At 39.3% G+C, this 26,803-nt stretch overlaps 1 protein-coding gene across 3 annotated transcripts in view; it reads left to right on the top strand.

The window, feature by feature from the left end:
* The window catches only part of RETREG1 (reticulophagy regulator 1), a 128,511-nt gene that overhangs the window by 62,617 nt on the left and 39,091 nt on the right, over nucleotides 1-26,803 (top strand). Inside the window, exon 1 of one of the 3 annotated variants that reach the window (XM_034761571.1) lies at nucleotides 13,357-13,596. The exons of the other annotated variants lie outside the window; for them this stretch is intronic. Coding sequence (XP_034617462.1) covers nucleotides 13,562-13,596 — 35 coding nt within the window. The 5' untranslated portion in view covers nucleotides 13,357-13,561. Of the gene's footprint in view, nucleotides 1-13,356; nucleotides 13,597-26,803 lie in introns of those variants that run through there. 3 annotated transcript variants of the gene reach the window in all.

Below are 26,803 nucleotides of genomic sequence, written 5' to 3'. Positions count from 1 at the left end.
TGTGGACACGGCAGGTAAACAAACTGGCCCGGCCCGCCAGGGTGCTTACCCTGGTGGGCTGCATGCCAAAGGTTGCTGATCCCTGTATTAGATATTCAATATAATGATTCCATAGAGTTTAAAATCATCAAATTTTAGTGTAGACCCGTTTATAAGCTGACCCCTGCTCTTTGATGCATCATTTTTTTACCAATAATATTTGACTTATGAACGAGTATATACGGTAATTAGCCTGAGTTGCAGATAATGATGGGTAAAGTGGTATATATGTACAGTTTATAGACTTCAGGATATATAGAAAATGGGCTTTGTGAGAAAAAAGCTCTTACGGTTTCACACAACAGGAAATAATGTCTTGAAAATATGAATGGCACTGAATTCCTTTGACCAGTTGCTAAATTAATTTCTCAATGTCATTCAAGGTGATTCTTCCCCCTCTCCCCCCTCCTCCCCCCCCATTTGTTTCCAATGCCAACAAAGTCCCAGGGCAATTGAGTTTTTCACCCTTAATGGTAAGGACTCCTGGCACTCTATCTAGATCCTCTCTCACTTTGTCACGTACATTCGCCATGATCTATGATATTTGTATCTGAGGAAGATGTTCTCCTTTGACACATCTAGGAATGTGATTGTTTGCTTTTTACTCTCTGAAGTGTTTTCTGACTCTCATATTCTTTCTACAGCTTATATGCAAAAACCAGAGTGGAAAAAATTCTTGTGCTCTGTGTTTCACAAAAATGGGCTAGCATGGGTGCCTCATGGTGAGACACTAACTACACATAAAGACAATCCATGGCTTACAAATCAGGTGTTGGTGTCTATTGACAGCCATGCCTCCACCGTGTTCCATTTTTGTATGTTTCCTTAACAAAAACGTGACTTGTGTGCTTTGCTCGGAGGACTAAATATTTGTTTCATGTGTTTTAACTCTGTTTTCTGTGAATGTTTTAATATTGCATATATGATTTTTGCTATCCAACCTGAATGCATCTTTTCTAAATGTTTAGCTCATGTTTTTTAAACCAGTTTTAAAAATGAGGTTATTTCCTCCAGGTATGGAGAAGGAACACAACTTGTAGAATTCCATTTGGAGATGAGAATTTTTCATTACAGCTTATTTTGGCTGTCTCTTTAAAGAGTTTCATGAACTGTTGTATAGAATGTTTTTCATTTGCTATTATGCAAAATATTCTGCTTTCAGAGAATTAAGCAAAAGTGTACTGGTCTAACTGCTAGACAAGGATGCTCCTATCTGATTATTCCTCTACCTATATATAAACAGATTTTTTTTTTGGTATACAATTTTTTATGTCAAATTTTAAATGAAATAAAGTAAAAAAAGACAACCTTTAAAACTGGTTTATGAAAAAACAGTAATTGTGTATACTCAAACCCAATGGACGCATTTGTAAGTGTGAATATATTGTGATAGACCCAGGCCAGTTGGGTACAGCAGAATAGCAGAAGGCAGATATACTGGCCACTGGATTAACAGTTTTCTGTTCCCTGACTGACCAGAGCAGGGGCTGCTCCAGGCTTATGAGAACATCTGACTCCAATTAACCTGCAAAGAGTCAGGTGAGGCCATTAAGCTAATGTGACCACCAGACTCTAATTAAGGCCCTGCTGATATTATAAAAAGGGCTCACTCCAGTCAGGCAGAGGAGAGCCAGGGAGCCAGAGGAGAGGAAGTGCGGCTGAAGGGCTGGTTAATGAAGACACCCTCAAGTTATTGATAAGGGAGCCCTAAGGTAAGGATGAAGAAGGGAGAAGCAGGAGAGCTGTGGGGAAGTGGCTCAGGGAAATGTAGCAACTCTGGCAGTGAAAGGTTGGCTGCCAACAGCTGCTACCATTAGAGTCCCTGGGCCGGAACCCGGAGTAGAGGGCGGGCCCAGGTTCCCCCCAACCCACTACTACAGGAACACCTCCTGGGAGGGGAAGTCAGGCCCCTGTCAGGACAGGAGGCTAAACTGTTCTAAAACAAGCATTAGGGACAACAGAGACTGTGGGAATTCTCTCACCAACCTCCTTGCTGGCTTATGATGAAAAGGGCTCAGTAAACTGTATCCCTGGCCCTAGAGAGAGAAGGGCTATGGGGAGGGTCACAGAGAGCCACTGAGGCTAGCATATACTGCCTAGAAGCGCTGGACCCACGGGGACAAGGTCAGAGCTCTGCCACAATATAAACAAAAGTCTGTGTATTTATATTAAATGTATAAAAGTATATTTTGTGTATGTACAAGGGGTCTGCCCTCACATAATTTGTTGGATCAGGGCCTTAGCTAATGGCACAATACTTATGTAAATCACATTGGCGGGGACATGTCAGAAATTCTGTACATACAGTATAGACTGTTATATCCTTGGGGGCAATAGTTTTATGAAGAAATCACTGGAGACACAGAGAGCTGTAAACCTTGTAGCAGCCATTTATTTCCACACTCAGGACTAACCAACAGCCAGCCAAAGCTGGCTGGGCTATCCCCTAATAATCTAACTCAGTTGCCATAGCAACACAAGGTTCTGTTACCAGGACAACCAAATACACAACATATCCCTCCCCCCTTAATAAGAATGTCCCCTAAATAAAATGAACACTAAACTAGAGAAGGAGGGTAGACTGCCTCCATTCCCGGCTAAACCCCGGGGATTATTTTGCCCCATAGCCGAGGAGGAGGTCTTCTGTCTCTAGGTGGATTATAGCGGACTTCTGGTGTTGTTGCACCCGAAAGTGTCTTGGGCGCGGGCCTGACGATGGGCTCAGGGTTCGTAGGGCGAATGGGTGAGGATGGGGTATCAGCTTGTGCCGGGCAGAGGGGTATCTCTGCCACTGACAATAATGGAGGGGAAAAGTCAGGAACAGGTGACTCTCGATTCGGTGTCTCCCCGGAGGTGGTAAAGTCAGGCAACTCAATTGAAGATGTGTCCTGAGGACTGGTATGACCTGGCAGCAACAGATCTACATGTTGCCGCCAGGTGAGATCCTCTGCAGTCCGGACTGTGTAGGAAACAGGTCCCGTTTGAGCGATGACAGTGGCAGGGACCCATTTAGCTCCAGAAGTATAATTCCAAGCCAAAACCGGCTGTCCTGGGCTAAAGGTTCGGTCTTTTGCTCTGGGTGCAGGCCTGATGACTTGATCTTGCTGCTGACGTTGCACAATTTGTTGGGGTTCAGAAGGTTTCAGCAGATCAAAGCAAGTGTGCATCCCATCATTAGAAAGGCTGGGGATGCCTTGGTCGTAGCATGAGGTGTGTTTCTGTAGGATAGTAAGAAGGTGTCCAGATGCTTTTGAATGGATAATTGTCCCCTTGCCGATTTCAAAGCTTGTTTCATTGTCTGCACAAATCTTTCAGCTAATTCATTGGTGGATGGATGATATGGTGCTGAAGTGATGTGGTGTATCCCATTTGCCTTCATGAACTTTTGAAACTCCTGAGAGACAAACTGCGGTCCGTTATCACTCACAAGTTGTTCTGGCAGACCAAAATGACTAAAGAGTCCTCGTAGTTTTTGGATAGTACTCTGTGCAGTAGTGGACTGCATTATAGAGACTTCCAGCCATTTAGAATGGGCATCTACCACCACCAAGAACATGCTTCCTTCAGGGGGGCCAGCAAAGTCAATGTGAATACATTGCCACAGGTTTTCAGGCCAGTCCCATGGATGTAGGGGTGCCCACTGGGGTGCATTCCTCACACCCTGACATGACATACAAGCTCTTGCCTTCTTCTCAATAGCACTATCCAATCCAGGCCACCAAAAATAGCTTCGTGCAATTTCCTTCATGCGCATAGTGACTGGAATGGAGCTGTTCTAACATCTGCGATCTCAGTGGTGGTGGGATAATGACACGTCTCCCCTACAACAAACAACCAGATTGGATTGATAAGTCCATTCTCCTGGACATGTAGGTAACAAGGTAGGATGAGACCAGAGGTTCGGCGAGATGTTCCATGCATCACCAGGTCCATAACTGGACAATACTGGGTCAACTCGAGTTGCCTTCTTTACCTGAGTAGCGGTGATGGGTGTATTCTCTACCTGTTCAAAGTAAAAGATTTCTTTCTGGGCACTATCTCGACGGTTGACTGGCAAAGGCAGCCTTGAGAGACCATCCGCATTGCCGTGCAGAGTGGATTTCCGATATTTGATTTCATATGTGTGCGCGGAAAGCAACAGTGCCCACCATTGCATACGACTAGTGGCTAATGGAGGAATGCCGGTGTGGGGTCCAAAAATTGAAATCGGGGGTCGATGGTCTGTGAGAAAAGTAAATTTCCGTCCGAACAGATACTGATGAAACTTCCGAATTCTGAAAACGATTCCCAATGCCTCACGTTCGATTTGGGCATAGTTAGTTTCTGCTTTGCTTAGAGTGCGTGAAGCAAAAGCAATAGATCCTTCTTCTCCCGAAGGCATAATGTGTGACACGACTGCTCCCACTCCATAAGGTGACGCATCGCAGGCCAACTGTAGGGGTAAGGATGGATCAAAGTGCGTCAGAACTTCAGACTTTAGCAATGCATCCTTAGCTTTGTTAAATGCAACCTCACAGGCTTCAGTCCACTTCCAGGCCTTGTTCTGCCCAAGGAGTTCGTGAAGTGGTTTTAGCAGTGTGGCTAACTGTGAGATGAACTTTCCATAATAGTTCAATAGTCCTAGAAACGAGCGAAGCTGGCTAACATTTCGAGGAGGGGGAGCCTCCACAATAGCCTTAACTTTGGCAGGGGCCTTACAAAAACCTGTGGCATCAACGATGTGTCCTAAATATTCAACAGAGGGATGGAAGAATTCACACTTGTCTTTGCAGACTCGCAGTCCGTACTCTTCCAGTCTTTGTAGGGTAGCCTCTAAATTCTTTAGGTGATCCTCCTCATTCCTTCCAGTGACCAGGATGTCATCCAGATAGCACTGGACTCCTGGCAAGCCATACAAGATCTGGTCCATACCCCTCTGGAACAGGGCGGGAGCAGATGTTATTCCGAAGGGTAGGCAACAGTATCGATAAAGCCCCTTATGCGTCACAATAGTCAACAGCTCTTGGGACTTTTCATCAACGTGCATCTGTAAATACACTTGACTCAGATCAATCTTACTGAACGTTTGTCCCCCAGCCAGGCCTGCGAAGAGGTCATCAATGCGGGGAAGCAGGTATTGCTCTGCACACAACATTGGGTTGACAGTGACTTTAAAATCACCGCGAATCCGGAGGGAGCCATCTTTCTTCGCTATTGGAACAATAGGAGTTGCCCCTGGGCTATGGGTAACTGGTATTAGGACTTCATTTGTGACCAGGAGCTTCAGGTCCGCTTCAACCTTCGGCCTGCTGGCATATGGCACAGTTCTGGCTTTCAGATATTTTGGTTGACTGTCAGGTTTAATGTTCAATGTCACAGTGATTTCCCTTCATACTTCCCAGATCCTCTCCAAAAACAGCAGCATGTCTCCTTAGTACAGTGGTCAGACCGGTTTCTTCTTTAATCACTAGGTGCACTTCTGCCCAATTCAGTTGGATCTTCCTAAGCCAAGACCTACCCATTAAGGCTGGGTAATTACCTCTCACCACAAACAGTGGCAATTTAGCAGCCTATCCATTGCACTCCACCTTAACATCAGTAGTGCCCAACATGGGCACAGCTTCTCCCATATGTCTTCAGCACTGTTTTTGTTGCTTTAAGCGGAAGATGCTGTAGCTTTTCTTTATACACAGTCTCTGAGACCAGGCACACATAATGTGTCCCTTTTTGCCACAGTGTCGACACACCAGGTCCTTAGACCAGCATTCTGATGTAGGGTGACCTGGCTTACCAAAGTGGTAACATTCCTGACTCCCCACAGTTTTGTGGGTAGGTTCTTGTGACATCTTATGCACCCTAGGGGATGCACCGATGGATTGTGCCTCCTTTGTAGCCAGTTCTATGGAGACAGCAATATCAATGGCCTTCTGTAAGGTAAGCTGAGCCTCTGTCAATAGGTACATCCGTATAGCTTCACTGTGCAGGCCATACACTAACCTGTCACGTAGGGCATTATTTAACGTCTCCTGAAATTCAGTGTTCTGCAAGCTTTCTCAAAGTTGCTATAAATTGTACAACTGTTTCATCATCTTTCCGGTCTCTTTTGTGGAACCTATATCTTTCAGCAATTACCAGGGGTTTTGTAGAAAAACGGGACCCCAGAATTTCCACAATGTCACTGTAAGATTTAGTCTCTGGCTTAACAGGGTGCAGTAAGCTGCCCTACAACAGTTAAGAATATTGGCACCTTCTTCTCTTCTGTAATGTCATTTGCAATAACAAAAAGCTCAAAACGCTCAGTATATACATGCCATTGCACTATAGTCTCCTCAAAAGATTCCAGAGTCCCTGTAAGTGTAGCCATGATTTTAGTTTCAGTTTGCACAGTCAGTACAAACAAGCCAATTCTCACCCCCTTCCAGCGGCAAACAAGGTTGGTTGGTTTGGTTTCTTTGTACCTTAACTTCTACTTCCTTCTGTTTCTGGGACAGCACAGATATCCCATCCTCGTCGCCACGTTGTTATATCCTTAGGGGCAACAGTTTTAGGAAGAAATCACTGGAGACACAGAGAGCTGTAAATCTTGTAGCAGCCATTTATTTCCACACTCAGGACTAACCAACAGCCAGCCAAAGCTGGCTGGGCTATCCCCTAATCAGGGCCGGCACCAGCTTACCAAGCAGGTGTTTGGGGCGGCCCCTCCGGAGAGGGGCGGGACGTGTGGCAATTCGGCAGATGGTCCCTCACTCCTGCTCGGAGCGAAGGACCTTCCCCCGAATTGCCACCGCAGATCGCGATCGTGGCTTTTTGTTGTTTGTTTGTTTGTTTGTTTTGTTTGGCTGCTTGGGGCGGCCAAAACCCTGGAGCCGGCCCTGCCCCTAATAATCTAACTCAGTTGCCATAGTAACACAAGGTTCTGTTGCCATGACAACCAAATACACAACAAAGACTGTGGGAAGATTTTCCAAGTTAGGCACATACAGTCTTGCCCATACATTTTTAAGTCAGTGGGGTGCCACACAGAACAGTTTAAAGGGTTAGAATGTAAATTATACATACAGCGTATATCCTTCAGTAAGTTTGCAGTGTTAAACAGAAGTTGCTGTAATAGACTCTTCTGATGTAAACAGTATGAACTTGCATATTTTATGTTGTACTATATATAAAATATATATAAATGAAAATTGTTTGGAAAATATATACGCTTCCCTGTATGAAAAGGGAGGGTAATAATGTTCATGGAATATTGGGTTGCATTTATCTTTAGTTGATGTATTTTCTTTTACTAAAAAATAGACATATCCAGTTCATTAAAAAAGGGAACGTACATTTATATTTAGACTTGGTTTCAAATTATGAGAAATCCTAATTTCTGACATTAATGCTATAAGGAGCTATTATGCAGCTTTGAAAGTTGAAAGGACTGTTCTTAAAGTAGTAAAAGTTTGTGAAATATCATTTTATTGGAAAAGTGTGTTTGTTCTATATTCATAAAACCTTTTTATCTTTACTGTTGTATTAGGGAAAGATTAAAGATTATGTCCAGGTTATTACTTCAGTAAACAAATACAAAATATTTTACTTTGCAGCGTTTGCTGTCATTATTCCTGCTGCTGAAGTCAAGCATGAGTCATCATTAGGCTCTTTTGAAAGTAACCCCAAAATAGTCCATATCTATAGAACAATAAGGTTTAAATTTGCAATTCTCTTTATGAGAACAGTATGATTTAAATTGGGTTTAGCAGAGCAGTTACTATACCATATGATTGTGCCTTAAATCAGGTTAGGTTTTATTATATCTTTAAACATACAAAGCTGTGTATATGACTTTTTTCATTCACCCAAACCATATTAAAATTATGGGACTTATTCATAGCTCATAAAATTCATGTTGTACATTAAAGACCTAATCCTTGTTTTTTTTATTCATGTGAGTAGTCCCATTGAGTTAGGCAAGTGTGTTTCTGTATTCATATGGAAAAACTGATCCATGTGGTGAATCTATTGGCAGATCTCTCTGTTGCCGTCACATCACTGTGTGCACAGTCACAGCAGAGGTTCTTATTTCAAATCCTTCTCTACTTCACAATTAAATCTAAATTTGTGTGGATCTGGCTGTGGGACAGGCTTCAAGAACTGCACTCAGTGCACGTGATCAGTTCAAATAGCGAAGTCCATCTGTGTGTCTAGAGTTCAAGATGTTTTGATTCAAGATACCTTGGTTCTTTGTTGCGAGACACTGAAAGGGTTTCTTATGTCCCTCCTGTCTTGCTGGACAATACAGAATATCATCATGGGGCAAATCTATACTAAAGTATAGATTTCTGTGCATGTATTTTTTAAAATAAACACTATGCGGCCCTATCAAACAGTAGTTTGGCTTTTTAGTTCTGATTATCAATACCTTGAGAAGGCTGTCACACTGAACAGCACAAGGAGAAGACTATAAGGGAACATGGAAAATAAGCTTATTTAGTATACAAAATTGGCATCAAGATTGATTTAAGCTCCAATCTCAATTCCTTAGATATACATCTTTAATAAATATTGTTGTTAGAGATTCCTCATACTTCCCTCCTCTGCTTTTTAATAGAATAAATATAACTTGCAAAACAAAGTCTCAACAAGGTAGGGAGAAATCATTATTAATTGATAATATTGTAGGAATATTATTCTGTGCCGTTTCTACTATATTTAATAAATTGTACCAACTATACCCTTCATGCTTACCTAATCCTTACAGAAACTGAACTTTACAGAATAAAATAACATCCTAATGGCAATCTGAGTAATGTAGAGTCATTGTAAGATGATTCATGAAATGTATAAATAACCTTCTGTATACAGAAGCAGTATATACTCTACTAGTTTTAAGGCAATTGTAACAGACGTAGATCCTATTTTCCACAACTAGGTTGTAGACAAATTAGAAAAGAATGCTACACATTCCATGAGCATGTTCCATACCTTGCCTGGCTTTCCTGTGTGGATTCAATACCATGTGGAGTGTCACAACACTAAATGGTGTGTGGCGAGTACGCCTATGTATCTTGCTTGTGCAGTTTGTCAGGTAGAGATAGAGAAATTCCATAAATTTGAACTGTGGAAGGAAAGAACTGTTACATGGAACTCATATTTGACAGTGTTGCCAACACTCACAATTGGCATGGCAACACAGTGATTATGAATATTTACTACCAGCCTGCTCCTCATCCTCTAGAACTGGGACTGCATACCAAATCATGGCCCACGTGATCCAACCCTGCTGCTTGTCACCTTCACCCTCTGAAGGGAGGAACAACAACCCTGATGTGACTCATCTCTTGAGTGAAATGGAAACAAAATTTATTTTAAAAACATGCATTCGAACTTATATGTCACAGATATTCTCTTGGTCTAAGTAGAAGGCAGTTATTCAACAGCTGTCCCACACATGAGTGCGTGTACACACACACACACACACACACACACACTTTTGCTACATTTGTAACAGTAAAATTCTTTATCTGGCTCTCCAGTAGCCCAAAATGTCACTGGTGCCAAACCAGTAAATTTTCAGGACAAAATGTTTCTTTTCCCTGTCATAAAATGAATCCTTGATCATAATAGTACACACTTTGTGCTGCCTCCCAGAGATTTATGGCACTGGCCTGGTCTTGCTAGAAAGGCATCGTGATTTAAAAATAAAATTATTAAATTAGTTAAATTGATTATGAAATTACTTGACAATCATGCTAATAAAGGCTTGGGAAATTTACTTGATTTAGTATTGTAATTCTTGTCCAAGTTTTGATCATCTTGCACAATTTGTCTTGTTGGCCTACATCACATATACCCTTTAAGTCCTTCTCTTGGCTCCCACTCTTCCATCTCAAACAAAATTTTCTTGTCTTTGGTTTCAAAGCTCATCACAATTTAGTTCCATCCTACCTATCTAACCTATTACCTTTTTGTCAGGTCAGTTCCTACCTATGATGCCAGCGTTGATTGCCTGCTTCTCACATAAGCACTTTCATGGTTCCTTCCATATTTCTTGAACAGGGAAAGCTCCTAATCAAAGTCCATAAAGCCAACTCCTTAACTTTTCTTAAGTCCATCTTCAAAACTCACTTCTGCTATAATACAGAAAGAAACTGCAATCTGATATTGGCTAAGTAGGTTGTGAATTGTGTAGTCGATCTAAAGGTCCACCCCAGTTGATGAGCCATGTGGTATCAATATTATGCCACATGATGATGGAATTTTTGATTTTTCTGTTTGCTATTAAAAATGCTGCTTGAGAACTTATTAGAGTTGGATTTAAGGATAATTACTTTGTATATTTTGACATGATGTTGACAATTTGTTTTTTAATGGTTATAAAGCTTTATTTTTTTAAATCTCAATGTCAAATGATTGTCTGAGCCACTCCCATAATTTCCCACAACTCTGAAAATGTAAATAAATAAAAATGGAGGAAAAATGCTTAAAAATAAACACTATCTGTTAAATTTATTTAAAAAACTGCTTTGGGGATGAATGAGTGTAAAGGAGATTGTTGTTTGTAGGACCCTAGCCTCATTTGTTACAGAAGTTGGGAAGGTGTGTATTGAATGAATCAGGGAGAGAAAGGATGGTTTTATGGTTAAAGCAATTGAATGCTGCCTTGGAGAACTAGATTCTATCCCTACTTCTGCCACAAAGTTCCCATATGATACTAAGCAAGTCACTTAAACCAAACTTTTCAGTGTGGGGTCACAAAGGATAATTTTCCTGGATGCTTGATTTGATATCTTGGGTCTGATTTGCAGAAGTGCTGAGTACTCACAGTTGCAACTGAAGTCAGAGGGAGCTGTGCTTTGAACATACAAAGTCCTATATAATGCTAAGTACCCTGATAAATGAGGTCCAAGGCATCTCAAATTGGGCATTCAAAATTAATGGACAATTTTGACCATAATCTCTCAGTGGCTCAGCTCCACATCTGTAAAATGGGGCTAACTCTGACAGGGGTGTTGGAAAGATAAATTGTTTGTGAAGCACTGAGATAATATAGTGATGATCACCAAAGAAAAACCCATGAGGAAATTAATAATTGTCTTCAGAGCTGGGTTTGAATAGTGTGCAGTAAATAAGGCCTAAGGCAACATATTAAATGAGGATAAAGCAAAATATTGAATAGCTGATCATTAAATGAGCACCATCCATCCTGTGCCCTGACTCAGGAAGGGGTCACGTGGAAAAAATAGTATATGATCATGTAATTAAAGATTGTATCATAATGCATATGCACAAGGGAGGAATTAAAGATGTGCAGCAACCTTGATTCTGGCATTTCCTAATTTTGGAGTGCTTGACTTTACAATCTTTAATGTTAATTTAATGAGGTGGATGGGCAGGTAGGTGTTCACACACATGTTCTATATGAGAAAAGCACATTCTTTTTGATAACTGATAAGCCTGCAAACTCAGTCTGGGATCTCAAAGTCAAACTGGGTTCTTTTCTGTATTGCATATCACCATTAATTAGTGAAGATTAGGGAACATAGTTAACAATTTTGTTGAAGAGCTGCAAGGCAGAATGGAATCCAGCTTCCTCTATCTTTGGCTAACACAGGAATAGACAACCTGTGGCACGCAAGCTGATTTTCAGTGGCATTCACACTGCCCGGGTCCTGGCGGCTCTGCATTTTAATTTAATTTTAAATAAAGCTTCTTAAACATTTTAAAAAACCTTATTTATTTTACATACAACAATAGTTTAGTGATATATTATAGACTTATAGAAAGAGACCTTCTAAAAACGTTAAAATGTACTACTGGCACGCAAAATCTTAAATTAGAGTGAATAAATGAAGACTCGGCATACCACTTCTGAAAGATTGCCAATCCCTGGGCTAACAGAAGCCAAAAGCAATACACTTTGGTCATTGAAGGAAGCAGATATGACTGAATATTCATAGGGAACAGATCTGTTGTGTAAGGCGGCATCACTTTTACTAGCAGGTGTGTACAATTAAATTAGGTTGTTGGGATGCAGTAACCACCCATGCCTGCTGGACCCTCAACATCTGTAACAAAGAGAGGAAGGAAGGAGTGCGGATTGGAAGGAAGAGTTGGCTAGCTGAGGACTGAGGAGAGGGACCGTGTGGAAGACTTGGAAGGGGGAAGGAAGCGGAAACTAGCTGAAAAGTTGGGGACAGGGAGATGAGTAAAAACTTCCGTTTCCCACAGACCTCCAACATGCACATTGTCTGATGTTCACCCATTTTCTGAGAATTTTACATGGTTTCTCATTCAAATATTTATCCAGCCTTCTTAGCTTTTGTGACTTGAAGTAGCCAGTCTTTGATGGAATCACCTGTGTGAGCTATTTAGGGTTTTTTGTGAGTTTAGACCATTCTTGGGTACAAGAGAGATCCCACTATTTATTTAGAATCCCTTGATTTTGAAAATATGTGAATCCTTTTTCCTTAGTTTGTTTTTTTAATTAAGAAACAGTTTTCTAGTCAATATTGTACTACTTATAATACAAATGTAAATATCAGAAGTCTTAATAAATAGAAAATAGAGCCTGATTTTCCCCTTACTCATTATCCCTACTTTGGTCAGATACTTAAAACAATAGGTTTTTGTTAAGACTTATTCCCAGAAACAATCTTTCAGGTGGAATATCAAAACTTGTTGCTTCCCCTTCTAGAAAACAGCTTTTTGTGTAATGATATCCATAAGCAGTGATGGTCCATAAGGATACTAAAAAGATCATATGTCTATGTCAAGCTGTTGTCTTATGGAAAGAAGCAACCAGTGAGGAAGCAATTTCACTGACTTGACAGACTCTCACAAATACACACAGAATCGAGGAACTCATGCTTCTAACACAAGAAGAAAATGAATCCTAATTGGAAATATAGGTCTTCCAGTTCATTTTCCGTGATGAACTGCTAGTGTCTCATGACATTTCTAGATTCAGGAGGGGAAAAGTAACAGTATGTTGTGTCTGCCAACTGTGTGGTAGAGACAACCAGTAAATAAAGTTTTTAGATGTTATCACAGTTACAGTATACCTTTTTTCTAACCAACTACACAGTATTTTCTATATGATTTTTTAGACTGCTATGACATTCCTGGTAAACTCCATGTACTGTAGCTTTCTATCATTTTGGTTTGTGCTTAGTTACAGCCAAGACAAGCAGAGAGGAAGCAGAGGAGTTTCAGTGGAGTCAGGCAAATAAAGGTTAATTACTGGCTGGTGATTCCTTCTCACATGACCATAAAAAAATATTTGGCCTTTGGGCTGTGCCTGTCACAGTACTTGTAGTAAGATGTACCCTATTTATTTATAGAATTAGTCAGTCAAAATAGAACACTCTGAACTTCATTCAAGACAAGCAGTTGCTTAGGATGTGTGTAAACACATACTCTCTGAACAAGAAGCACTTTACTCAGGAGCACACAAAGCAGAGTCCTGGGCTGTTTTTCTTTTAAAACAAAAATAATTGAAAATCTTTGTCTGGATTAACTAGTTTGGTGTGGATTTATTTTTATTTTTTTAAAGTCTGAAATGTCGGAAGGTGAGGACTTTGGACAAAGTAAAAGGTACTGTCATTTACTTTTATAGCTTTTTCATATAGAATTATATATTTTTGAAGTAGCATAAGAATAAGAGCCTGGAACTCCTGAATTCTGATCCCAACTCTAACTCAAATCTGCTCTGCGATTATAGCAAGTCATTTAATCTGTCTGTTTCCCATCTTTGAAATGGACCTAAGGATACTTAGCTCACAGCAATGTTGGGAATTAGTTAATTTTTTTAGAGAGATTTTGTGTTGCAGACTGCTATATAAGTGCTAGTGTATTTTTTAAGTAAAAATAAAGTGAATGACACAAAATAATTTAAGTTTTCTAATAAATCATTCCTCCCAGCCATAATCCTGAAACAACATAAGCCTCAAAATGTCAGAGACACAAATAACTTTTGTGGAGCCTGTTATTGACAGATCCATAATTCATACTGCTAGATAGGGCACTATGTTCCTGTGAGGTATGCCTGTGGAATACTTTCTTTCTATGATCTGCTTTGTTGGTTTAAATTAGATTGTAAAATCATAGGAGAGGGACTGAGAAAGAGGTGCTGATCTAAAATTTAGTTTTAGAAGCAACTAGTTTGATGAAAATGTAACAATGTAATGCAGCATGTTCCAGTGGAAATAAATGGAATGACTTAAATTTAGCTACATATATGTACGTTAAATACAGATATTAATATTCCAATCAAAATGTGTTTAAAGTGAAGTATGAAGTTAAACTAATCTTCAGTGTATCCCAGGAATAAGTTAGTTGGATTCCTTAAAGGGAATAGGAAAATATGAATAATAAATGGCATTGGATTTAATATTGTGTGGGCTGCCAAAACATGTTGAAACCAGTTAGGAAGTAACATCTTGGCTGTCTGTAGGGAAATGCTTTTTTTCTTTCAGAGTCAATAAACTTATATGTGTAAATCAGGGAGAGGGAGGGAATGTTGTTTTTTGAAAGCCAAACTATCTCTCCACTTTGAGATTATATTAAGAGTCATGATATTAGTGAAAAATATTGACTCCACGGTATGACCAAAGAAACAATTTGAGACTCCACAAATTACAAAATGCCCTGGTCAGTCAGATGTTTTAAAAACACGTGAAGATGGCAGAAATTTGCTTGAAGACTTCCAGCTTTTCAAAAACAATTTTGTGCAGCCATGACACGTTTTAAGGAATTGTAAGAGCCAGAACTCCAGATTCACATACGGTTTGAATTTATCATTTCAACTGATGCATCTGGATACAAACACAGTCGTTATTTTTTCCAAGATTTATGGGAAAATATCTGTAGTATAAAATATCTATTTCTACTTGTCTAGTCCAGGACAATATCTTAGTACCTGATTCTTCTGCATTGGATGTGGCAAACTCCTCTCCCCATGTGGATCATTGGTGACATGATTGGGGTTCTGTGCAAACACATTGGTTCGCCCACACACATCCGATTGCAGGATCTGGGCTTCGGCAAATATCTGATTTAAAAGTATTGTAACTCAGCGTAACATGGTTATTTTTAAAGTGAAGTCATAATTGGTTATTGATAGTCTTTATTTTAAAGTATCGATTTAGTTGCTTTTTATTAAAAACACTTTAGCTGGTACTTTTATTAAAATTTGGTTATATTTACAATACAAGGAAGGAATAATATGGGCAACACAAAACTCGGTGGTGGGGCGTTAAACAAAAATGTGATTTTTTTCATTATATCACGTCAGTCTTATGAGGGGACTGTATCCTGCTCTTCCAGGGGAATGGAACACTTTGATCAGAGAGATTATTTTCCATCTCTGTTATTTTAAGACCAGTGAAAAATAATTGATTTAACTAGTTAATCTGAAACTTTTTGATTAATCTGATGTTTACCAATATTCAAAGGAAGCTAGAAGGATATGGACAGCATATGGAGTTCAGAATTTGTTGTAAGGAGGCCTTGGCTATTAGATATGAGATAACGTTGTAAAAATTAATGTTTAACTTGTTAGAGTTTTGTAAACTGATGCTTTAGTTAGCAAACATTTCAGAAGTGAGAACTTGAAACAAAACATATTAATATTAATAGGGCCCACTCCTTCCATAATGAATTCCTGGAACACCCCTTGAATTCATTGGTCCAGATCCTGGTCCCCACCTTTTGTGCCTCTCCAGAGGAACAATAGGGTTGGAAATCCAGTGTAATCAACAAACTGGGAATTACAGCTCTGTGCCAACCCCCACTTGCAGCCTCCATCTATACCTAACATATCCCTCAGGCTGAAGTGCAGTATTTGTTTTCCCTTTTCTTTCCCTTGAACTGGACTCAGTAACGTGAATTTCCCAGTTGTTTTCTGCTTTATAAATTCTCAGATTTGGAACTGTTTTTATATTTTAAAAAAGACTCCAGTGTTTATAGAAGTTGGGGGGAGGAAGGGGACAAAAAGGAATTTTTGTGGTTTGATTTGCCTTTTTGTCTTGGCAAAAAGGGCATCATTTTTACCAGTGGATTTTTCTGGGCATTTAGGCTGACTTGAATAAATTTTAGATCAACATTTGAAAATATCTACTGAGCATGTACAGGGGAAAACGCATATTTTAGTTCTATCACATGGTTATAATCGTTTTATGTTATATATTGTTTTCCTACAGTATGTATCTCTCAGTGCTTTTGAGTGTTAAATACAGTTAGTTTAGGATATCCTCTGCTGTTTTGGGGGAAAATATGATTTTCAGGCAGCATTTGATGTTAGATGGATAGTCAGTGAGGTATACAGAGAAACAGGAAGGGTGTTGCAGAGAGCAGGAGAAAGCTCTTGCACCAACATTGCTAAGATTGTGTGGACAGTCCAAAAGTAGATAATTTCTAGTTGAACAGAAAGAAGTAAAGAGAGGTTTGTTTGGTAGACTGGAGCAATTCATTTGATATGCCCAAGTGCATGGTCATTTGACCATATCACTAAATGTTTACAAGGCAGAATGACTGGTTTGGTTATATGGCCGTAACATATGATGATGTTAATACTGTTTTGGCAAAAGTTGCTAATGGCTTGCACATTAAGGGGCATTGATGTATAAAATTCCCTATACAAAGAGCTGAAAAAGCCATGCAATAACTAAACTCAGTTATTAAGGGTATTCTGGGAGTTAAAGCACTCTTCTTTGTCCGGCAGTTGAAGATCTGAGTGTTCTCTGTTGAGGAGCAGCTTCACAAAAGGAAGATAGATGCCCCACTCACCTTTCAAAAGCATGTGAGCTTGGTGAGCAGCCTTCGACTAGGGGTCTCCCAGGTGAAAAGTGTGGAAAACTCGCATAGAGTTTGTGAACCAGTGAAACATTAGCGAGGCCTGGGGGAGGGGAGAGACAGCTGCTTCTGGGGATGAGATAGAGGTATCTAATATTAGGGTTCTGCAAAAAGGAAGTTGCCTGTGTTGTTTGTTACCACTCTTGTTCAAGGAAGCACAACTTCTATACATTTTTTAAACAAACACATACTAAAAAAAGCCTGTGTCACAAATTTCTGCTCCAAAGAGAAAATTCACCTTTAAGTCCACAAATTCTGCTACTGCTTGGCAGAATGGCAAAATATAGTACAATAGAGCAAGTATCATATTGTGGATATATAAAAATCAAGTTTCTAATGGTTTCAGAGTGGTAGCCGTGTTAGTCTGTATCAGCAAAAACAACAAGCAGTCCTTGTGGCACTTTAGAGACTAACAAATTTATTTGGGCATAAGCTTTTGTGGGCTAAAACCCATTTCATCGGATGAATGGAGTGAAAAATACAGTAAGCAGTATATATGTATGTATATGTATACAGCACATGAAAAGATGGAAGTTGCCTTACCAAGTGGGGGGGGGTAAGTGCTAACAAGGCCAAGTTGGGGGGGTCAGTGCTAACCAGGCTGATTCAATTAAGGTGGAAGTGGCCTATTCTCAGTTGACAAATCAACAGTTGACAAGAAGGTGTGAGTATCAGCAGAGGGGAAATTACTTTTTGTAGTGACACATCCACTCAGTCTTTATTCAGGCCTAATTTGATGGTGTCCAGTTTGCAAATTAATTCCAGTTCTACAGTTTCTCATTGAAGTCTGTTTTTAAAGTTTTTTTGTTGAATAATGGCCACTTTTAAGTCTGCTATTGAGTGTCCAGGGAGATTGAAGTGCTCTCCTACTGGTTTTTGAATGTTACAATTCTTGATGTCTGATTTGTGTCCATTTATTCTTTTGCGTAGAAACTGTCCAGTTTGGTGTTTATATATTAACACTGAAATGTTTATTTTGTGATTTGGCAGAATCAGGACTTCAAATGAATAACATTTGGCTACAGCAGGGGTAGGCAACCTATGGCACGTGTGCCAAAGGCGGCACGCGATCTGATTTTCAGTGGCACTCACACTGCCCGGCTCTGGCCACCGGTCCGGGGGGCTCTGCATTTTAAATTTAATTTTAAATGACGCTTCTTAAACATTTTAAAAACCTTGTTTACTTTACATACAACAATAGTTTAGTTATATATTAATAGACTTGTAGAAAGAGACCTTGTAAAAACATTAAAATGTATTACTGGCACGCAAAACCTTAAATTAGAGTGAATAAATGACAACTCGGCACACCACTTCTAAAAGGTTGCAGACCCCTGGGCTACAGTGTCATATTACACGTTATTTTTAAAATTACCTCAAGACTAGGAGCCTTGTATTGTTGATCATCCTCCTCCTTGGCAATCCTGGACTAGAGGATCGACTATATCTAAGAGATACTTGAGGCATTTGGAACCAGTGGTCTAAAGCAACCTTTTATGTAAGGGCTGGCCCATCAAAATTTGCTCCAAAAAGTAGGTCTGTGTTGGCAGACAGATGGAATGGTAGTTAAAACACTCAAAACATTTAAACTGGAATTTATGTAGCTCATCTATCAGTAAGCTACATAAATTCTTACACAGATTAGAGCAAGCTATGTGTGTTGAGGAACTAGGGGATAGGATTCTCTCCAAGAAATTTTAAATTACAGTTTAATTATCAGTTTTGAGAAGGACATCAGAGGAAAGACAAAATATCCCCAAATCAAGGCATGGAATTGTAGAAGGTCATATCTCTAGCCACAGGCCAAGATAAGGTTTTCCCTAGTATTGTAAAACAACTTGAAAGAATAACATTAACAGTTTGATCATCTGCTTTATAAAGATTTGACTCTCAACTAGCAATGTCAGGCAAGTTCTTCATTTTACAGGAGTAGTAGTTTTCAGGAGCTTTTCTGAGACATGATATTCCCTTACCTATCCTAGAGAGGAAAATAAGCGCAACAAATGCCAGCGTTAACGAGTAAGCCAGGGAGCGTATTGGTACATGGATCAAACATGAATATATGTTTGGTTGAAACAGAGATGGTACAGAGTCTTATGTACAATACCATCAGATCTGCAGTACAGTCCCCTGAAAAACCAATCCAGGATCATCAAATGCTAATCATGTAATAAAATACCACAGTTATCTCCTGGAAACCATGAAGAAAAGCAAAAGAAACTTCTCTGACCAAAACAGTCAAGTTGTTTTGAGTAAGAAATGGATGTGCAGTCCATAAGGGATACAGACACTAGAGTGTCTGAATGAGCGTGTGGATTGGTTAAGCTGACAAATTGTTCATCAGAAGGGGAACCCACATTCAGAATCTTCCAGTGGATAATCAGAAGCTTTGGATACAGGACTCAGTCTTTAGCTACCCAAAAAAATAGGCTTTAGTCAATATGATGTCCCAGATTAGGTCAACTAAGGTATATGTATCCTCTGATGCCCTTATTTCCAGGAAAGATTCACGAGGTAAAGGAGGAAAGGAAATTTGTATTATTACTTATACCAAATAATTAGACACTCACTTGGTTTCTACACCTAATGAAGATGTTCATACAGAGTTTAATTTAGGAGCAGTACACAGACTTTTTGAACTGAGGACCAGTACTATATCCAATTATGAAATGTCTAAATTAAATAGCATGGCTATTGAAAGGAAAAGACTTGTAGATCAGGACTGTTCAGAGCTATTTATTTTACTTATAATTAGGGCTGTCAAGCGATTAAAAAAATGTCCCCTGAAAGTAAGAATAGGCGTTCACATGGTACTGTTGTAGCTGGCGTTGCAAGATATTTACGTGCCAGAGGCGCTAAAGATTCATATGTCCCTTTATGCTTCAACCACCATTCTAAAGGCCATGCATCCATGCTGATGATGGGTTCTGCTCGATAACAATCCAAAGCAGTGCAGACCAACGTATGTTCATTTTCATCATCTGAGTCAGATGCCACCAGCAGGAGGTTGATTTTCTTTTTTGGTGGTTCGGGTTCTGTAGTTTCCACATCAGAGTGTTGCTCTTTTAAGACTTCTGAAAGCATGCTCTGCACCCCATCCCAATCAGATTTTGGAAGGCACTTCAGATTCTTCAATCTTGGGTTGAGTGCTGTAGCTATCTTTAGAAATCTCACATTGGTACCTTTTTTGAGTTTTGTAAAATCTGCAGTGAAAGTGTTCTTAAAATGACCAACATGTGCTGGGTCATCATCTGAGACTGCTATAACATGAAATATATGGCAGAATGCGGGTAAAACACAAAGCAGCGTACATACAATTCTCCCCCAAGGAGTTCAGTCACAAATTTAATTAATGCATTATTTTTTTAACGTGCGTCATCAGCATGGAAGCATGTCCTCTGGAATGGTGGCCAAAGCATGAAGTGGCATATGAATGTTTAGCATATCTGGCATGTAAATATCTTGCAATGCCGGCTACAAAAGTGCCATGCGAATGTCTGTTCTCACTTTCAGATGACGTAAATAAGAAGCATGCAGCATTATCTCCCGTAAATATAAATAAACTTTTCTCTTAGCGATTGGTTGAACAAGAAGTAGGACTGAGTGGACTAGTAGGCTCTAAACTTTTACATTGTTTTGTTTGAGTGCAGTTATGTAACAAAAATCTACATTTATAAATTACACTTTCACGATAAAGAGATTGCACTATGGTACTTGTATGAGGTGAGTTGAAAAATACTATTTCTTTTGTTTATCATTTACCAACACAAAAGAACTCTAGAAAAAGCACTCCAACTCTTTTATCATAAAAAAAGCTGCTTTGATGAAAGTATGTGTAAGAATTTGCTTAAAATACTAACATTGGTCCACAACAGAGAGGTTTCAACACAAAAAGAGGCTATTCCTCAAATATTGTTTTCTTTTCCCCTAGGGTGGGCCAGTTTTAATGGTTGTAAGCATTAGTATATTCAGAGTTCAGATAGCACCATTTAATAAAGTACTGAATCCTACAGATCATAGTTCTCAAATGTTCCACATATCTCATTACCTATGGGGAGTGAACATCATTGGCATCGCTGCTGATCAAAATGTGTCCTACTTGTGACCTGAATTTAATAGGAAAAATTGTTACTGAGTACATTTCAGTTTTATGCATTCATTATCTTTATTAACCATTAAAACTGGTTTCCTGAGAGTAACCACATCTGCCAAAAGAGACTGAGATAGGAGCCTGATCCTTTACTGCTAAGTAGTCTTTTTGGACTTAACCTGAGCATACACTCAATACAAATTACCATTGATTGTAGGTAATAATTTTGCCTTCATTTTTCCAAAACTTTTTCAAGCCAAGGACAAAAGTTGATCCAAACTGTTAAAAAAAAAAAATTACAAAACATTGTGCGTTGTTAACAGGATTCATCCATTCAGAGCCTTTACAGCTTTGACAGTAGTGATACGCTTGGACTGGGGAGAAGTGTAATTAATTAGAGGGAGATTGGATTTGGAGATGTTGCTCTTTTCTTCTAGTGGGCAGTAAGTTTCATTAACTTTAATGTAAAAAGAAAATTCCTGACACTGAGAGGAAAGGTGCTGCCAGAGCATTAGTGTTAAAGAAATATGGATAATATAGTGACCATAATGTAAAATGCTGGTGAAATCCAGAGGACTTTCCTTAGGACTGCTTTTGTCAGGTATGGTGAAGGAGAACTCCCGCATGGATGCACAATGGTGGGACTGATTAGGAAGAGAGAGTATAAAGATTGCTTTGGAAAACTTACTGTTTATAGTGAGTAAATTAATAACCATGAGTTTTGGTCAAAGAATGTTAACAGTTCATGTGGGTGAGGGCAGAGTATATTTCTGGGTGGTGATTATATGCCTTGTTCCTTGCTAACTAAGCAATTCTATTAAAGTGTTAAAAGAAAATAGATGTTTGTCTCATCTCCCGCTGATTGATTTATGCCACAAATCCAAATTTATTCCATTTGCTTTGTCATAGTCAGCTGACACAAATTACTCTTAATATCTTAATACAGTATACCTAATTATTGCATTGGGAGCTCCAAATAGCATAGGAGAAAATACTTAGACTACATAATCAGCCTTCTAAACGGACAGATACATCACTAAGAATGTGCAGTCTGAGTTAAGTGGTGTTTAAAACTTGATGTTTCTACTTAGCATTAAATGATTCCTACATACCACAATCAATGCTGTTCACAAATCTGTAATACTTTATTATAGTAAATAATATTATCGCACCACCTTATGATAGAAGTCTTAGAAATTTTTGCCAGTCAGAGTTAACATTACATAATTAAAATGATTAATGATAACCCTTAATTCTAGAAATATACATTAAAATCAGTGTGCTTTTTCAAAGTAATTTGTTACTTTTATTTTACATATTGAAATTTAAACTTTTTGGGGGGGACTGGAAGCCATTTTTGTTATCTGTAACTGAATAACGTGTAAAACTGATTTTCATGCGATGTCAAACTTGTCTGCATCTGTAAGCTTTTGGCGTTAAGAAATTGCAGCGGTAATATTTTAAATATCTAGTTTTATTTATGCAAAGGGGGCTTTGAGAAAGTGTGCTTTCGAGGATCTCTTCTACTTGTATAACTTCGCAAACTTGCTTTCATTTGTTCAAGTTTTGTAACTATTGCTAATAGCCCAGAAAGAAATGTTCTTAGGCCTCTTAGTTGTTTAGTTGTAATATTTATCAAACTCTGTAAAGTTCCTAAGTGATAAATTCTAAGTAACAACTAGTAAGTCACTTCTCTGTTGAGCTCTGGATTTTGACTTTTTGTAAAGACTGCAATAATAAATATATTAGTTGTTTTGATTTATAGAGCTATAGGAATGTAACTTTCAGCTCTACTGACTTGAGTAATAGGTCCTAAATGACATCTTCTAGTCCACAAAGCCTGCAGAGGCTCGAGGCAGATGTGATTATGCTCATTGGAAAATTAGGAAGGCTTGAAGCTGTGTAATTACTAACTCTTTGTTTATGTATTTATAATCCTCCAGTTGCCACATCATGTTCTGCTTTGTCATGGCTGTAATTTTGAGTGGGGTGTGTATGTGTACACATATATCAATAATGTGTTCACGTGATTAAAAACATTCCAGCACAATTCGTAGAGATTTTTAAATCAGTAACATGAGATCAACTGACCTTTCTGAGAAGAACTTGATGGGTCTTTGCTTGAGCAGATGTCTACATACAAACTGAGGGCATGAGACCATTAGTCATTTCCAGAGAATGCGTTGCTACTAAATCTCCTGGCCAGAGTTTGTGACCGTGATGGGTTGAACCATCTGTTCTTACAGCTATGTGATAGCTTGTGCATTTGCTTGTCACAATTTTAGAAATGATGCAGCAGTTTGCCAGAAGGATGAAGAGAAGAAAAAAATAGCAGTTAAAAACAATGGTTTATTTTTGTTAGTTTTAGACATCTAGTAGCATACACAAAAAAAGTAACACTTCTATAAAGATACTGACGTGAAAGGATTCATAGGATCATTCTTGTACAGGCATATATAACTCTATTATAAAAACCCAGTGGTCATTTCAGGCTCAATCCTGCAAACTGCTGAACACTGTAGCCACAGTCAAATAAAGTGATTTAAATACATGCTTAACTTTAAGCAGTTAAGTAGTTCCATTGAATTCAGATGGAACTACTCACATGCTTTAAGTTAAACATGTTTAAGGTGTTGCTGAACTCTTAAACCCTGTTCAAGTTCTGATAAGGAAGGGTACTGAGAGCAGGGAGGTGGGTTCTGTTTTACAGGGGAGTACTAGACCAGGGACAGATGGCAAGATTGAGCAAATAAAGGATGGGGGGGGGGGGGAAGAGACCTTTCCACTCAGATGTTCCTAAATCTCCTCTTCTCCTGGAATCCTACATTGAGAGCCCAACAAGTCAAGTAGTTGGTAGAATCTTTAGTTATTTGTATGTTTAAAAAATACCATTATATTTCTTTAATTATTACTTTAAAATAAGGGATCTAGAATTATGGAGGGCTGTATTAAAAGAAAATGGTTTATGAATCAGCTGACAACAGAGGCAATACTGGTGATGCTTCACTAAGAGGGACAAGAGGCTAGTAAAATGAGAATCTGGTGTGCAACAGTGTTCAGTGTTGAGCTATGATGGGACTGTGAATATTGGTAGTTGTATGAAGAGTTGGCACAAATGGAGGGAGTTGACAGGAATTCTCTGCGATAAGACTATGTCAAGTAAACTAAAGAGCAAAGTGTACAAGACCTTGATTAGGCCAGCCATGATGTATAGGTAGGAATGCTGGCCATCGAGAGAGAAAGAACTACTACTACTTCACATTGCCAAAATGAGGATGCACAGGTGGATGCTGGGTAAGACGAGAGCTAATTGGCTATGAATTGAAACAATACAAGTCATGATGCAGGTGGCCCCCATCACTCAAAAGCTGAAGGAGTATTGACTGAGATGGTTGTGTTATGTGAGACAACGAGACGCAGGGCATTGTGGTCAGAGGGCATTAGATATAGTAGTTACAGGACTAAGACCACAAGGAAGACCCAGAAAAAGGTTGTCCAGGATGCTGAAAGAGAACATGAAGAAGGTGGGTGTCACCTGGAAAACTCACTCAACAGGAATTCTTGGAGACAAAGAACAAGAGCCACTGACCCCGACTAACAGGACAAGATGAAGGCAAAAAAGAAGAATTATTTTTAAATGTTTTAGACCAAAAGATAAAGAAAACTGGGTGTTTCAATAAAAGATAAGAAACAGTTGAAGTACTTAGTGTTGCTATTTAAATTATCACTACATTTCTGAGTTAACAAACCATCAAAATGAATTGATATAGTTCAGGGGTTCTCAAAGTTCATTGCACCGTGACCCCCCTTTTGACAACAAAAATTACTACTTGACCCCGGGGGGAGGAGGGGGCGAAGCCTGAGCCCCAGTGCCTTGGGCTGAATTCCTCAGGCTTCAGCCCCAGGCTTTGGGGGTCAGGCTTTGGTCCTAGGCCCCAGAAAGTCTATCGCCAGCCTTGGTGACCCTATTAAAACAGGGTCGCAACCCACTTTGGAGTCCCAACCCACAGTTTGAGAACCACTGATACAGTTCATATCTTTCTTACAGCTACTGTTTCTGCTTGCGAATTTAATAAGACAGCCTTGCATTGGTTTATATTTGGAAGGTTATCTTTGCAACTATAGGAATTAAAATGTTTTTAATTAAAGTGCACATTTTGCAGAAAACAAAGGGGAAAAAGTACAAGTTCACTAAAACCATGCTGTAAGGCAGGGATCGGCAGTCTTTTGCACGTGGCCCATCAGAGAAATCCGCTGGCAGGCCAGACCAGTTTCTTTACCTGCAGTGTCCACAGGTTCGGCCAATTGCAGCTCCCACTGGCCGCAGTTCACCGTTCCAGGCCAATGGGGGCTGCAGGAAGCAGCGCGGGCCGAGGGATGTGCTGGCCGCTGCTTCCCGCAGCCCCCATTGGCCTGAAATGGCGAACCGTGGCCAGTGGGGGCTGCGATCGGCCGAACCTGCGGCCGCTGCAGGTAAACAAACTGTCCTGTCCCACCAGCGGATTTCCCTGACGGGTCGCGTGCCAAAGACTGCCAATCCCTGCTGTAAGGTGTGATTTCACTGAGGGGTCATCCCACACGCACTCCGGAACAATGTCTCGTCCGGAGAGGATTGTAGCATAGTCGTAATAAATGTTGCACTTCATTATTTCTGCATTAATGCTTACAGAATCTCGGATGGAAAAATCTTTTGTATGTGTAAAGTGTTGTATCAACATTAAGTATGTGAAAGCCCATGCTGTGATGGTATGGGTATCTTCTGTAATATGTAAAAAAGCCAAACTGAGAATTTAAAAATTGGATGGTAACAGACTACGAATCCCAGTGATGATTGACCCTGGTGATATTCTATGCGAAGAGATCTCTCAACCATATAGGTGTTTCCATCAATTCACACTGAGTGAATAGACATTCTAGGCTTCAGAGTGACACATCATGACAGACCTGGAATCTTACTCAAGCCTCACAGCACCCCTGTGAGGAAGATACATTATATTATTATGCCCTTTTTACAGATGGGCAAACTGAAGCACAAAGAGGTTGCCCGAGGTGACTTGCCACGGTCACACTGCACATCAGTTGCAGTTCCAAAACTATATTCCAAAAGTCCTGCCTTAACCACTGAGCCACACATGTCAACCAATGTTTTTATTGGATTTTACAAAGTCAAACATAAGGAGACAAGTAAGCTGAAAAGGTGAGACCGTACAATGAGTGTAGAAATAACATAAATCTAGACTTAAAAGTACTATATTTAGTCTGATTCTTGCTTGGATTTAAATATTAAGTAATGATGATGTACAGAGCTTACCATCCTTTTTGTTACTCCTCAAATCAGATGAATTGTCTGCAAAATAATCAGAGATCATTAATGTTATGTAGGAGAGTTCTTCTAGTGGCATGCTGCTTTCATGTCTATTAGTTCCTGGTAGCGTGTTCACTTTTTTTTTTTTTAATTGGTATCGTATTTTGGGGAAGGTGGAAATACTAGGTAACTTGTAAATGTTTGATTAGTCATTTAAGAAGCACATTTAGGTAGTGCTTTAAATACATAGGTACATACAAATGCATCCCCTTCCTTAACCAGAGTCAAGGCAAGTAACAATAATCCTGGGAACTGAGCCTGGACAGCTGGGTGGAGCAACCTAAATGAGTTAAAACATTTGATTTTTTTTTTTTTTTTTTTAGTTGATTTAAATCAGGTCAAGACTTTGTAAAACTAATTTGAAAAACTGCTGTTGCAACTTCAGATTAAAATGTATAATGAACTAAATTGTAAATGTCTGTTTTTAAATGCTACAACAGAGAGAGTATGTTACATTTTACAAAACCACTGCAGTCAAAAAACAAAATATTGAA

This window comes from Trachemys scripta, chromosome 2 (genome assembly GCF_013100865.1).
Source record: "Trachemys scripta elegans isolate TJP31775 chromosome 2, CAS_Tse_1.0, whole genome shotgun sequence".
Lineage (NCBI taxonomy): Eukaryota > Metazoa > Chordata > Testudines > Emydidae > Trachemys > Trachemys scripta.
Note: the sequence above shows the minus strand (reverse complement) of the source record. Positions and strands in the feature narration are given on the sequence as shown.